The 16,194-nt window shown below is 38.9% G+C and overlaps 1 protein-coding gene across 1 annotated transcript; it reads left to right on the forward strand.

The window, feature by feature from the left end:
- Positions 1-676: 676 nt before the first annotated feature.
- Positions 677-11,844, forward strand: LMOD3 (leiomodin 3). Its single transcript, XM_088134792.1, has 3 exons — positions 677-970; positions 7,136-8,464; positions 11,779-11,844. Exons 1-3 carry the CDS (start codon positions 677-679, stop codon positions 11,803-11,805), a joined length of 1,650 nt encoding a protein of 549 aa, XP_087990918.1. The 3' UTR covers positions 11,806-11,844.
- The last annotated feature ends 4,350 nt before the right edge of the window (positions 11,845-16,194 follow it).

Raw genomic sequence — 16,194 nt, forward strand, 5'->3', positions numbered from 1 at the left:
TCCTGTTGCTGCTGCTGTCCTGGTCATTTGATTTGCCAGTGACTGCATATTTCCAAGGGCATTCCTTAGTTCTAGTGTCAATAAAAACAGAGATATTTGCCAACGTCATTTCATCTGGCCTTCATAAATCAATCATTTTGAAACAGTTGTAAAGCTACTGATCAAGTGTGAAAACAATTGGGTCATAAAGTCACCAATACAAATCTTAGAGTCCCTAAACTTGATTTAAAAGTAATTCATGCATAAGCCATCATTTTCTTATATTTTAAAATTTAGTATATATCATGAGCCATTTAAAATTGTATAACTATGGCAATCCTCTAAAATATGATTGTGGAGATGCCCTGAGCAATACAGCAGCTGTACTGAAATGTCAAAAGGGCTTACACAGCTGACACAAGCTGCTCAAAACAGAATATGGCAGCACCTCCATAAATTTTCTTGCTCCAGCCAAGCCCTGCTTAATTTAGATGTACCATATGTTTCAGTCCCCTCTCACTCTTCCCGAAGCATCAGCTAAGACAGAGCTGTGCTATTCTTTCTGTCACACACACACATCTAGGAACACTGAAGATTTTTCACAAGGCTGCCAAAGGAATTACCATCCTTTTTACTACTCTGGGTGGTTGTTTTCTTAAAAGTACTTGTCCTGTGGTTATTTTTATCAATAAAGAACATGTCTCAGCTCAGCCAAAACTCTGACCAAGAGGAAGTCTGTTCGGGAGAGATAGATGAAGATGAAATCTTAGCCAACCTATCTCCTGAAGAACTGAAGGAACTACAGTGTGAAATGGAAGTCATGGCTCCAGACCCCCAAGTGCCAGTTGGAATGATACAGAAGGATCAGACTGAGAAACCCCCAACAGGAAACTTTGATCACAGATCTCTTGTTGACTACCTGTATTGGGAGAAGGCATCCAGACGAATGCATGAGGATGAAAGGAGGCCGGTCACGCTATTACCCTTGGAGGTAAGGAGCAGGAAATGCAAATATTCTGCATATATGCTACTCCATGTTTTATGACGGTGTTTGATGAGCATCTGCTAACATGCTGCTCTTATGTACCCTTTCAATAAACAGGTCTTGCTTTTGAGCAGACATGCATACCTTAAAATAGGCTTTAGAATATTTTTTGCATGTAGTAAATGAAGACATAAAATTGTAATTTATATTATTCCTGCACTAAATAGCAAATTGAACCTGCAGGCCTCTTCCAGCTCTATGATTTTATGGCTTAGATAACTTGATAGATCCCTATGGATAAGATGTACATCTCCAGTCTGGTTGGTCCAGAAAAATCCTGTTTCTAAACAGAACAGTCTAAAATACACGATATTCTACTCCTTACTGTTACCTGTTACAAAATATAAAAAGTTATTACTATCAAATGATTTAGGAATCCCAGTCCAACAAACTTATTATATTAACAATTAACATCCAAAAACCCTTCTTTTTTACTAATTATATTGTGCTTTTCCTTCTGTTTACCCCTCAGAGTTCCTTCTGGGCAGCTGTATAAATTTGTTTAATGAATAAATAATAAGTAGTTATTAGATTAAATAAATTATGCAAACTAAAATATTTCCTGTATGGAGGAGAATATTTTACAAAATTTTTATAAGACAAACTCAGGAAGATCTGGAAAAAAAAATCCATAAGGAAAAGGCCTTCCAATAAAGACCATCTTCTGAATATGTCTGACTTCAGCTCCCATAAATTTCCCAAGTGTGTGGGCTACAACTCCCAGAATTCTCAGCAATGATCATACTAAGTGGGGAATTGAAGTCCACCTATCTGGAAGTTGCCATGGTTTGGAAATATTGACTTAGGTCATACCTTTGCCTGAGATCATAGAGAAAAAAGATGTGTAAGGTGTTGCACTTTCTCAGTCGTTTCAAAGTTGATAGGTGTGGGGTTCATGTTTCAACTGTTGTCTTGAGATTTAGCCTCAGGGAAATATAGAAGCAGTTGGATGGTAGAGTGAAGTTTGAGAGCAAAATGGTGCTCTTGTACTATTGCTAATTCAAGCTAAGAAATCCCACAGCATAAGCATGAAGCTGTAGCTTTGTTCTGTACTTCAGCCAAGTCCTTCAAATCTTGTGTTGTACCACATCACCTCCTTGAATGGCAAGCCAGATTGGTGGCTGGGCCTGAGGAGACTCAGTTGCAGTAAATGGTAGAAACAATCTGATAAATACGCATATACAGAACTTCTGGCGATGAAAGCTAAGGGACTGTTTTCATGAACCAATGAAAACAGAAGCACACTGAAAATATACCACAAAGATAGTAATTTTTTAAAAGCAAAATCTATGTCACCAAAGGTATATACAAACATAGCAAATAAAAAATAAATTAGTACAACCTATTAGGGCAACACAGATAAAACAATAGTCATTTTCCCCCCAAAGAATGAAGACCAGAGAGACAGGATGTATTTTTTTAAAAAATCACAGAATAGTGCTGGAGAGGCATAAACTTCATATGTATAAATGCATTGTGGATAATGGGAATTCCAGCATATTCATTCCACCCAGCACTTGCAAAAGCAACAGTGGGAATACTGAGTCTCAATACTTCAGTCCAAGTACTGGAGAAATATGTTTCTTTGCAATGTAGACAGCAGCAATATTTAAATTTGAATATTTAAACCTTCATAATATTTAGATCAGTGTTTCTCAACTTTGGCCACTTGAAGATGTGTGGATTTCAACTCCCAGAATTCTCTAGCCAGCATGGCTGGCTAGGGAATTCTGGGAGTTGGTCTACACATCTTCAAGTGCCTAAGGTTGAGAAACACTGATTTAGATGAATATCATGTAAATATTACACCACAAGTCCACTTTCTTTGCATATCAGTGCCTACACATGTACTGGAGAAAGGCTGACTGATGTGATCTCCTTCAGAAGGCTCACAGGGGCAGGATGAGGTTAAAGGCAGAAGTAGAACATCAGGAAATGAACAGCATAGATACATTTTAAAACATGGGTGTCAGTGAAGGCAAACGTGTTTGCAAAAAGCTCTGGAAGAGAGGGCAACAGTTTGATGAGTAGTAAAATGCTCTCCCTGAAGATATCTGCCCATTCCACCAGGTCAGGTAGGGTGGGCACAGTCCAGGACCCTTCCCTTAAATGTTGCCATCTAGCACCTTCTTAGCAGCTGCCCACCCCCTTCCCCCAGAGATCCAGCAGCCCCCACCCTCCCAGCCTTCTGGAAGGCCTTGAAGAGCTGGTTCTTCCCATAAGCATTGGGGTAGGACAAGGCTGGAATCCAGTGAAGTTTTTTGTTGATGTGTGGGGGTAGTCTTTTGGGGGCCGCAGAGTTTTTCTCATGGGTTTGTGTTTTTTACTCTTTTTACTGCTGTTTGTAAGCTGCCCAGAGTTATGGTGCGTAAAATAGGCAGCCATATAAGTATTTTATACCTATCCTCTGCAAGGCATAGAAGAAACAGTGCAAAAGGCCCAGAGAAAAATGCCAAAGGAAGCATGTTTACTGCCCTGGCCCCACTAATTCAATGAATGACTTCCATTTGTGTCAGTTAAAGAAAAAAAATATAGCAAAAACTGGAATGAGTGAACCACCAGTTTATCTTTGTCCTTGTAAGCGGAACCAAAACTAAGATTTTTTTTTTTAATAATGAGAATCTACATGAATTAAATATTTAATTCCATGCTACAATTATTGTAGGCAGTCAAGAATCCACGACTTACATTGCTCCGAGGTTTGAATGCAGTCTGAATAGCTGTTTCAAAAATTGGTGCTTTAATGTAATGTAAGGGGGAAATCATTAATAAGAGGGAAATTAATTAATATATGAATTAATTCATGTACATTTAATCATATTAATAGCAGATAATCCTGTTAATAGCATTATCATACTTTCATTATTTAATTACTTTAGTAATATTCACAGAAATTATATTAAGAGTATGTAATTTTTTTAATTTAATTTGATGAAATCTAGATTTTGACCTGATGACCAATTTTGGGAGGCAGGATATCAATACAGATAATCAAAGGGCAAATGATTGGCTCTTAGCCAGAAAAAGGTCGTATATCCATAGTATACATAATATAAAAAGATTTCACAGATTCCCAGGAAAAGCCTAATGTTGTTAGAATTAGCGAGCAGATATACAGAATAAGGCTGATTAGAATCTCACCTGCTCCTGATGAAATCTAGTTTGATAAGTATTCTTAACAAACAGAGAGATTGATTCCTAATTAAAAATGGGGTTGGAAATAGTGTGAATTCTGGTGTTCCCACTACCAGAAAAAATTAGGGAGCAGAATTCTCAAAAAAGAATATCCTATTAAATAAGGTGTGCTATGGTTGTTTTAAAAAATCTAAAAAGAACAGTTGTTTTCTGTTAAAATGCCCTTTGAGAGGTATTTTCTTCTGCCATGCTGAGGCTAAAAATGTTATGGAAGACAAATAATCCTTATTTCTTGAATACCACCCTGCATTTTAGAAAAACCAGGTAGGGAGTGGAGGGAACTGGCTATTTATTTATTTCAAATGTTTCTATACTGCCACAATTACATATCTTTAGACAGTTCACAGATTAAATCATAAAAATAATAAATGTGTTATGGATGTTACAGCAAATGCTTCTTATTACAAAGAATCCTAACACTGTTTAGGATGAACCTAATTTCTCTAAATAGTTCAAAATAAAAGTACAGTAAAAAGAACCCATTAAAAGATAAACAGAGGAAATTAATTAAAGAGGTCGTTTTCTAAAAGACTTCTAAAACATACAAGAATGGGTCTGGTTAGGTCATTTCATAGAACAGATGGAGAAATCCTGGCTCGGTGTTCCCACTCACTAGGATTCTGCCAGCCATTGCCTGGAGAATACCATGTCTTCCAGAAAGCATAGCTGGAAGGTTGATGTAATTGAAGATGTTCTTTTAAGTAACCAGACCCCAAGTTGTTTAGGCCTTTTTACATAAATATCCATACCTTGACTCTGTCTCCCTGGTAGATTAGCAATCACTGCAAATCTTTTAGCATAGGCGTTAACAGGTATAAGATGTGCATATATAGAATCTTGCAAATTCTGCGGTAGTTATAATTTTCAAATGAAGCCTAAGGACAGTCCCACACAGAATGCAGTGCAGTCATCCAGTCTTGAATTTACCAATGCATGAATCATTATGGTCAAGTTATCCCAGACCAAGAACAAGAATGACTGATTAGGCTGGTAGTAGGTGCTGTTAGCACAAAGATCACCACCAATGATAATGGATCAAGAAGCACCCCAAACTGAAAACCCTCTCCTTCATAGGAAGAATATCTCCATGTAATATAGAGCAGGCAATTCCAGAGTTCCTGCACCAAGTTCCTGAACCTACTCAGTTTCTAGATGCGCTTAATCCATTTTCTCAGGATGCAACTTTAGTTTATTGGTCCTCATACAATTCAGAACTAGCTTAGGTTGTTTGTGGCCTCCCATGACTCCAAGTTACAGAGTAATAAAGCTGGGTGTTGTCAGCATAATGGCGATACCCTACTTTATATCTCTGAACAACCATACCAAGCGGTTTCATACGTATGTTAAATAGCATCAGAGACAAGATAATCTCCAGTGTGGCTCTTGAGGTACCCAATAACTAGACTGCCAAGGGGCCAACCTCATATCATTCTCTGGAAGGCATTAACTGCTATGATTGGTGTACAGAAAAACATTCCAGAGGTATTCAGGAAGTATGTTCAGCTATAGTGTTTAGCCCCTACAAGGCTGTTGTGTATGCCAATTTGCCCCTAAATTTACTGTATATTACAGCACAGTGCTTTAAAGAAATTGAGTTTATGGAACCACTGAGAAATGCACTTGAATTAAGAATAAATTGTACTGAGATACATTCTTCTGTATTTGAACAGACTTAACTTTGAGATAGGAATAAATTCACCTCACGCTCCTCTCCCTTGTGATGTAATTTTCAAAAAAAGCATAATAAAATGCATGAATACTATAATAAGGGATCATGTTTTATTTCTCTCTTCTAAACCATTCTTAGCAAGTGTCACTTGGGAATGTGGTAGTTCTGGGTGCTCATCCCTCCATTCAGCATTTGGGGAAGGCAAAGAGACTGGTAGAAGAATAGGGAACAAGGCTGAAAAATTACATTATGGGTGTTTCCAAATTATCATGTTAATTTATCTTCATTTCTTCTACTAGTTCTTTTATTACTTTCATTTAATTATAAACTACCTGACTGGGCAAGCTGTGTAACAGCTTTATGTAGTTTGAAGAGTAAGGCGAGTATTATGTAGAACTTCTCCTGAAGGCTCTTGATATGTATATTTTAAGAAGTGCCAAGTATAAGAAGACACATAAGCAGGATTATAGCCATGCTCAGGTTTTCATTCCACGTAGTATAAATGTGTATCCCTTCCATCTATACATATTAGATCCCAATAGCTTATCATAAAGTATGGTCTAAACAACATCCAATATTGTAGACTGGGCCAAAAAGAGCCAGGATGACTACTCTTCGCATTATTTTTAAAATTCTTCTTTAGATGCCTGGTTATTATTAATTTTAAATCAGCCCTTGTTTACAAAAACTATGTTGAAACTAATGCATACAAAGGCAAAATAGTTACTACTCATTTTTTATCTAGGAAGGACAATTATATACCACAGAAAAATAACAAACATGCTTTTCGTTGATTAAAGAGTTAACACAAAGGCCACTGAAATCTGTTTTAGGTTTTGTGCTATGAACAGAAATGAAGAAAATAGGCTAAGGAAGTGGCATAATTCAGGACTATGGTTCACATGCAGCCTCCAAGTCACTGAATTTCAGGAGAAAACAACAGAAGAAAAACTGGTGTGTTGAGCAAATATCTGGGCTTCAGTGAAATAATTACATAATTGTCTTGAATACTTAGGCCTTTGCTCATCAAAACATGGGTGTTTGTGGGGGTGAGGGAATAAATGCCAACATAATTTAATATCTTAATGCTGATTGTAGTAGCATATAAATATATTATAATGCACTTCCTTTTAAACTTGTAAATCTTCATAATAGAAAAACAAATGCATCAGCTTTGTTGGTCTTGTTCAACTGATGTGGCAAAACTATTTAAAATTATTTCAGCTCTTAGCATTCTATTTTTATAGAGACCCACCACAGAATACTCTGAAGAAAATGTTGCTGATATTCGCAATGAAAACCCAGTGGCCAAGAATGCTGCAAATGAAATTGTAAAAGATTACAAAGAGAAAGAAGAAGAAGAAGAAGAAGAAGAAGAAGAAGAAGAAGAAGAAGAAGAAGAAGAAGAAGAAGAAGAAGAAGAAGAAGAAGAAAGTGAAACAGAGAAGAAAGATCTGGAAACCAAAAAACTTCATGATCATGACAGTAGCAAAAGCACCCAGGAAACTAAAGGATCATACACAGAATCAGGTGAAAAAGAAGGAGAGAATGAAAAGAAAATTTCAAAGTTAAATATTCCCAAAAAATTAGCTCTAGACACCAGTTTTATTAAATTAAGTGCACGGCCTTCAGGAAATCAAACTAATTTAGAAGAGAGCCTGGGAAAAGTCCGGAGAAATGACCCGAACATGACAGAGCTCAACTTAAACAACATTGAGAACATCCCCAAGGAAATGCTAGTGGACTTTGTCAATGCCATGAAAAAGAACAAGCACATCAAAACATTCAGTTTAGCCAATGTTGGGGCAGATGACAATGTAGCTTTTGCCTTGGCCAACATGCTGCGTGAAAATAGGAGTATTACCACTTTGAATATTGATTCTAATTTCATCTCAGGTAAAGGAATTGTTGCCATCATGAGATGCCTGCAGTACAATGAGAAGCTTACAGAGCTACGTTTCCACAATCAGAGAAGTATGTTGGGTCATCAAGCAGAAATGGAGATTGCCAGGCTCCTGAAAGCCAACCCTATACTTCTTAAGATAGGCTACCACTTCGAACTTCCAGGTCCCAGAATGGTGGTCACTAATCTACTCAGCAGAAACCTTGATAAACAGAGACAGAAAAGGATAGAGGAGCAAAAGCAGCAACAGTTAAAGCAGCAGAAAGAGCTAATCGCCATGTTAGAGAATGGACTTGGGTTGCCACCCGGGATGTGGGAATTGCTAGGAGGACCAGTACCTGCTTCAATGATGCCTCCTTCAATGCAACCTCCAATGGCACCAGTTCCCAAAGCTCCACCTATTGGCCGAAGAAACGAGCCTGCTAGAAAAGCTGAGCCTGAAAACGAAAGCAGCAGCAACGTTCCCGCTTTCAAAATAGTGAAGCTCAAGAGAATCCAGCGCAAACCTTCTATACAGGAATATGTGGAGCCAGCTGAAAAAACCAACCTCAAAGATGTGATCAAGACCCTAAAACCTATTCCGAGAAGGCGGCCCCCTCCTTTGGTTGAGATCACTCCAAGAGACAAGCTACTTAATGATATTCGTCAGAGTAATGTAGCTTATCTGAAACCAGTAAGTATGGGGTGACCCAAGGAAGAAGGAATGTGTTGCAATATCAGTAAGTCCATCTTAGGCAGTGTTCCTCAACCTTGGCAACTTTAAGATGGGTGGACTTCAACTCCCAGAATTCCCCAGCCAGCCATGCTGGCTGGGGAATTCTGGGAGTTGAAGTCCACCCATCTTAAAGTTGCCAAGGTTGAGAAACACTGATCTTAGGTGTTTACATGATTGCTGCTCCTAGAAGAGGCAGAATTAATAGCTGATAAAATATGACCTGCATTAAAAGCTTTTCTCTTCCACACAACAATCCAGTTTTAGTTACTGTAAGGTTTCTTTGCTTGAACAGGGTGATAGCCTCATGCTCTTCAGATATTTTGGACTTCGGCTCCCACCAACATGGCTTCAGGCAACAGATTATGGAAACAGTAGTTCAAAACATCCAGAGGGCACCTGCAAAATGGCTACTCCTTCCCCTAACATCTACTTGTAAACATGGGTAAATGTTTACAAGTATAACTCAGGGAAAGAAAAGCATTTTCTTGCTATTATTACTATATAATTAAAAGTAAACAAAAACAGACACCTTACTGATCTGCTATAGATGATTTAGATATCTGTTATCAGCTCCAGATCTATCTTCTGCTCTGCCACACAAGCCATTTTTCAATAATAACTGTAGAAAATAAAACTGAACTTTTCATATCCTCCTGCTTATTTATGGATCATAAATTTTCTGGTAGAATTAGCCTTTCTTTGACTCAAATCAGAAAGAATCCATGCAGACAAGCACTCTACACTGCTAAAATAGTTTTCTCCCCAGGTGCCATCCGCTGCACTTCAGAGGCACCTGGGGAAGCATAGCTAACAATTACCTTTCTCTATTTTGGTGTGGAGATAGAGAATTGTTTAACCTGCCTGAATGCTATTTACAGATTGTTGTTTTGTTGTGTTCAAACCTCCTTGGAAAAAATGTATTGAACAAAGAACTGCAGGACAAGCTCCACCTCCTTAAAACACATGTCCTCAGTGGAGTCTCAAGAGGCTGTATAATTCTGCAGACGGTCCTGCTTCTGGTTCATCCTGTTCATCCTCCTCCACACTGCATGTTGGCCTGTGATGTTGGCAGCATTTTAGTCAAGAGGTGAATGGTCAATAGAAACAAGGAGATTTAGCAAGGTTCTACGCTCCAGAAGTTGAGATGCTTGGAACATGCCCAACAATGCTGACTTCTAAAGTCAAACCTAAGGTATCTTTTTGCTACATTTTAATTCGTCTGGTAACCAAAAGTGCAACTCCAATATCTTCAGGATCTCTAATAGCATTGGGTGGGTTTCAGCTTAGTTTTGCATTACTGTATCTGTACATGTCCCTATGTTGTGTGAGTGCACATTCTCATACACAAGGAAGCGGATAAAAGAAAGCTACAGATTTGCTGCTTCACTGGTTTGATCTTTCCTTCTCTAGTCACTATGCCTGAGAATTTTTAAAAATCCTTCCAAGATGTGATGAGGCTTCTCAAATACCAGCTACTGAGACATTGTATGACATGAAGGGCATTTTCTGCCACAATCCCCCCTCTCGTATCAAACCAGCTCTGCATTAGATCTCTCTCTTTAGGCTGAGATGCCTCAGAAGCTCTCCCTTGGGACAAGGCCGCATGTTGCACCTGTTAATGAGTGAAGTCGCTCCCAGTAGTTTATTATGCCCTCTTTAGAGGTGCAGATATAATTTTCCAAGGCTGAAGCCAAGCGGTCTATATTACAGCTACTGCTAGTTCCTTGCACTATGGCCCTAAGGGTGAATTCTCTTTCCAGAAGAGAAAAGGTAGGAAAATCCTAGTCAGTTTCAAAAGTTCTAAATTTGATTCCACCCATCTCCCAGCATTCTCAGCTGTAACTTAAAACTGTAGTTCTTGGGAATACCTCTTCCCCCACCACCCAAAAAATAAAAATAAAAAAAATCAGGCTAAAACCATTTAATTTGACATATAATATAATTTCTATTTACTTCCAAAAGACTCAAATAAATTTAATTTGATAATGCTCAACACTACTCACTTTTTCTGTCTTTGGTGGGCAGTTAAACTTCTAGAAAAGTTCTGTATGTTATAGCACATAGGGGAACATTTCTAAAAACAACCCCTCCCTTTATCAAAATTCAGAACATTTCTGTAATGAAGCTGTTATTGCAAGTAAAGATGGCTGGGGGACAGGAGTTGGCGTATTCATTTCCAATATTTCAGTACACTAATTTCCCAATAGATGCAGATAAATTTGCCAGCGGAAACAAAGCTAGATCACCAGCACACACATGACTCTTTCACAGAGCAGGTGTGAGGGCTCAAATAGTGGAAAAAACACAACAGGAATTGCAGATCAACCCTAGAAAGTACAAATGATTAGCAATGGGTTTAGGACAAAAATTGCATTGTTTCTGCTCATAGCAACTAACCATAACTTAAATGGGTTGAATCCTGATGAACAAAATTGAGACAAAGTCTTTGTCATATTTCAGTACAGATTTGGGCATAATCAAGTTTAAGTCCTGAATTCTGTGTTGAACTGTCATCCTATGGAAGCAGTACATTATCTGGGAAGAAAAAAAATTAGAAACAATATATTTCTACTTGCAAGTGGGAAGAACTGACTCAAGACAGTGTGAACTTTTTCTTGTTTGTCAGATTCTCTTGGAAACCCTAGTTAATCACTCCTTAAAACAACAATTGTATTGAACTAAATCTGGCAACAAAATGTGATTACAACTGTTCTATTTAAAAAACCTCACATATATATTATTCATAAAATACTGTATATGATACAATAAAGAAAAATATAAGTGCTTTGGGATGTTTTTGAACATCTAGCTGCCTATGAAACAGGAAAAGAAAAGAGGTTAAGGATTTTTACCAGATACACAAAATGCGATAAGACTATTCCCAAAATGTTGTGTTCCTGATTTATTGTACCACTTGCATCCAATAGGTATCAATGACACAGCAACTTTGTTGTGCAATGGTAACACAGGTTTGCTGTGTTGTACAGAGTAAAGGTTTTATTTTCTGAGCAGCAAAATCCTGAGTGGTTGAATAACATTTCTCTGCAACTGAGTTACTTTCAAGAAAAATACCTTGGCTTCACTCTATACTTTCCTGAATAAGAGTTGCTTTGATATGTTTTGTCAGAAAGCATGCCAAGAAATTATTATTTTTTCAGCTTTACTTTATCTTTTGTAGGGTAGATGCTGTTTTTGTAATTGAAAAGGTTTCTCTCTTTCTCTCTCACCATCCCCTTGTCCAATTCAGACATTTTATTTCTGTTCCCACACAGGTGCCTGTTCCCAAAGAGTTGGTATAAACCACCCCATTCTGCTGAAGGAAACAACTTGAAAAACAGCCAGACTATCCAAGTGTTGCTTCAGAAAAGTTCAGGGGTTGCTTCTTTCAGCTGGGAGTCATGAAGAACAATGCTTGAAGCATGCAGCCTGTTGAGGTGATGATTGCTGACCTACGATCTCAAGCAACCAGACATATTTTCATTTCTGGGAGAGGCCGAAGTAGAAAGGGCTATTTCGCCTGTCTTTTTTAATCATTGGGCTACCACTTTCATAGATTCTTTCAGTAAAATTTACTGCCTGCCTATCACCTTCTCTTCTACATTTTACAGAAGCATGTGGGGCACCCTGTGGTGGTTTTATTTTTTCATTCATCCACTCACTTGTAGTTGCGTGGCATACCTGCCGGTTTTAAAACATTATCTTTTTGCTAATCACGACTGATTTTGTTTCTGTTAGATGAAGGATGTTACAAGAGAAATAAACAGCAACTTTCAGAAGAATATGGCATATATCTGTTCTTAGCTTGAGGTAACTGCTATGGAGATTGTGTGAATAGGGCCTACTATATGGTTAGGGCAGGGGCTTTTCTTCTCAAAATGAATGTTCCTTTTCAAGATTTCCGGATATCACATCTATGGGTGATACAACCAGGCACAGTCTTGATTGGGAATTTTCCAACATTCAGGAAGATTTTTGGCAGGAAACATACCTTCACAAGGCAGACTCCTGGATTTGATTCCCAATCTCACCTCGGTTCCTTTTCTGGCACTACCGCAACAGTAGTGTAAGGAGCTAATTTTGTTTTGTTTTGTTTTGATCAGTTGCTGCCAAATACGATTTGAAACTATCATTGCCAGACCAGAAAATTCCAAATTGAAGTAGAATTCCATTAAATCTCATGTAAAGGCTCCTGAAAAGAAAAAAGTGAGTGAGATACAGAGAAAGAAGAAAGAGAAACAGAGGGAAAGAGAGAGTCTTCTGTCCTTCATCTTCAGGCACTTTCAGCAGGCCAAAGGAATGAAGCTACGCATGACCCATGGTTACCCACTTTCTTTTGTCACAGCTTTGTATCAAGTGCCCGGTTCCAGAAGCGGATATCTTCTCTGCCCCAGAAGCTGATATCTTCTCTGCGCTTCTTGGCTTGGTTTCGGAAGGAAAGATCAAGCGATCTTTCCACCAGGAGACCAGGCTGTGAATCTCAGGGGTAAATTTCTTGGGACAGATGGTGGTGCATCACAATTCCTGAATGCCTGGAGGTTTGTTCATTATATCACTTGATTTCCCTCACTTAGTACTAAGCAGTTTGAAAGCCTAGATATTGGTTCTTCTGATCTCTGTCCTGGGGTCTGCAAAGCAATTACCCTGCTCTCCTCATACCTATTGCTCAACATTAGGATGTCCTCTCTATTATTATTGCAAGCTATACCATTACCCAAAGGAGTATTACTGTCCCCAGTCCCAATGCTGTATTTGTTTTTTGCCATTATTTCCATTCTCAGTATGTCTACAGCTACCTTAGTGGTTGTACAACTCAAGCTGGCTCTTCTCATGCCCATCTTGCCTATAGCTTTTATTCTGGCAGTGATTCTGATCTCGTTACCATTCTACTAGCAATATGGAACAAATAGTGTCTACTATAGTCACAGTGCTGGCATCCACCATTTTTGTACTCATTAATTCAGGACTGTGATTCAACTTTTTGTTTCCCAAGCAGCTATATTTTCTTCAGAGGAAAAGTCTATGGACTGGATTCAGAAAATGAGGAGTGAACCCAACCTCATCTAGATCCTATTCTTGTTAATTTTCTCTGTTTTGAAGAATTAACTGCTTGTGGTCTTCTCATTTCTTTCCATATTCTTCAAGCAAGAACTGGCAGTTCCACCTATTTACTATCCAACAACTTTTTAAAAATCTTACACAACTTCATACAAGAGGCTTGGTGACCTCCAAAATTGCTATTTTTGAGTCACTCCAACTTTCTGAGGGTTGCATGTTTGAACTATTGAACCATTACTAATAACAATTGAGTGGTTGTTGCTATCTGGATTGGATCTACTTTGGAATTCTATTCCAGACTACTTCTCGGCATTTATCTGCAGTTGCAGGAATAACATGTAATCTCTTCCAACCGAACCAATGGATTTTAGTTTTTTAGAGTAGAGCCAACATCTGAGCAAATTTCTAAACATTTCTTTATAAATCTAGGCAAGTGGAGTTTAGTTTTGATGCCTCCTGATTAAATTGATTATGTGCCATCAAGTTGCTGTTGACTCTTAGCGGCCACATAGATTTTCTCCATATAGTTTGTCCCTAACCTGGTCCTTCAGCCCTTTCAACAATACACTTATTGTTACTGTAACATAGTCTATCCACCTTGTTGCTGGTTGTACTCTTCTCCTTCCTTCCACCTTTCCCAGAATTAGAGCCTTCTCTAGAGAGCTCTTTGCATATGTCAGAAGTAGGATAATTGTGCCTCAAGTGAGAACTCTGGGTTGATTTGTTTGATGATCCATTGGTTTGTTTTCTTGGCTGGCCATGATATCCTCAGGAGTTCTCTCCAACACCAAAGCTCAAAATCATCAATATTCTTCCTATCCTGCTTCTTCAAAGTCCAACTTTCACTTCCATAGAAGGAATACTATGACTTGCATAATTCTGATCTTGACAGATCAAAAGGAGACACTAGCCACCATCTTCTGATTCTTAATGTGTATCCCTGAGTGATACACCTGTGGTTAATCACATCTCCTAACAGAAGAGGCAGGCAAGACAGGAATTCTCAAGAATAATGTGGGCCACATCAAGCAGTGACAGCTACCATGTATTGCTATAACCCTGTCTTAAGGCAATACTCCTTTCCATGTACTACTTTATTAATCTGTGTTTTTTAATGTGACTTTTACCCAAATTAGGTACAATATTTGGGCTACCAGATCTGGGCTATAAAAATCCAAATACTCACTCGATGACAGGAAAATGTTTTCTGGCATTCTTGGTAGCATCAAATGGTTGTCCAAATTTTTGTTGCCCAGTTCTGGTAGCCCAACACAATATCAGGTTCTCCTCAAAAGGCAGATAAAGCAGTGGTGAAAGAACCATTTAACTTACTGCAAAAACAAAACAAAAACAAACAACAACCCACATTCTTAAAGAACAAAATAACATTTTCCCATTAAAAAGTGATGTGAGGCTCCTAAGTTGAAGCCTAAATCTGAGGTTACGAACTTTATTCAGTCTCAAAGAAATACTAGCAAAGGATCCAAAAGGGATGCTAAAGTCTACACCTACTCTTCCACCATGTCTAGCATAGCTATTCTTCTCCTTTTCACTTGGTTTTAGTGCATGCACAATTTATTTCAAGTACAAGTGTGGATGTCCTTTGGAATTCTGCTGTGATAACAGCTCCATAGGCGCAGCCTGGCAGCACTAACTTTATAGGGAACAGTAATACAAATGCCTGGAAAGACCTCCACTAGATAGTGCAACTGCGTCAATGGAAAGTATCAACCAAATAGGGTGTCTGTTAATTATTTCTTGCAATGATGCATTTCAGAGACATGCCACTTATCCAGCTCCCATGCTGTATTTTGCGCTTGTACTGACTATTTAAATAAGGACACTAAGGGAACATTCTTCAAAATTACAGTGACATTTCTACGTACTACAATTTTACTATTTCCTAACTTAATTAAAATGACAAAACTGTAGAGTAAACCAAACATTGTAAGAGCCACTGCACTGTAAGACAACATGCAAACCAAGACTAGCTCACTTGTCTTTAGTGCTGGAAAACAGAAACATGTTTCCAACAAAATACTGGTACAGTGGAACCTCGGGTTACGAACGCTTCTGTTAACGAACTTTTCGGGTTACAAGCTCCGGCCGCAAAATTTTGCTTTGGTTTGCGAACTCCGCCTCGGGGTACGAACAGGATACGCGGCCATTTTCCCTCCCGTGACACGGTCCGCGGCCATTTTTCCGCCCGACACGTGGTCCGCGGCCATTTTCCGCCCGACACGTGGTCTGCGGCCATTTTTCTGCCCGACATGTGGTCCGCGGCCATTTTTCTGCCCGACACGTGGTCCGCGGCCATTTTTCCGCCCCCGACACGTGGTCCGCGGCCATTTTTCCGCCCCTGACACGTGGTCTGCAGCCATTTTCCGCCCCTGACACGTGGTCGTAGGGAGGGGGACTCTCCCTCCAAGCAATAGCCGCCTCCCTGTCCTCCACGCCAGAATGGATTAACGGTAATTACATTGAACCTTATGGGGGAATTTGCTTCGGGTTGCGACCAATTCGGGGTGCGACCAGAGTCACGGAACGAATTAAGTTCGTAAACCGAGGTTCCATGGTAGTTTTTCAATCTATATGTAATAAAATGTAACAATTCTCAGTTCCAGAAGGAAGAG

The sequence above is a fragment of the Python bivittatus genome, unplaced genomic scaffold (genome assembly GCF_059951505.1).
Source record: "Python bivittatus isolate LINGU-HERP-01145 unplaced genomic scaffold, Pbiv_v1 ctg000080_np1212, whole genome shotgun sequence".
Classification (NCBI taxonomy): Eukaryota; Metazoa; Chordata; class Lepidosauria; order Squamata; family Pythonidae; genus Python; species Python bivittatus.

Excerpts from the sequence above, each read along its gene's own strand:
- LMOD3 (XM_088134792.1), top strand. The coding sequence starts at position 677 with ATGTCTCAGCTCAGCCAAAACTCTGACCAAGAGGAAGTCTGTTCGGGA. Across the intron at positions 971-7,135 it reads TCACGCTATTACCCTTGGAG|AGACCCACCACAGAATACTC; the intron begins GTAAGGAGCAGG and ends CTATTTTTATAG. Across the intron at positions 8,465-11,778 it reads ATGTAGCTTATCTGAAACCA|GTGCCTGTTCCCAAAGAGTT; the intron begins GTAAGTATGGGG and ends GTTCCCACACAG.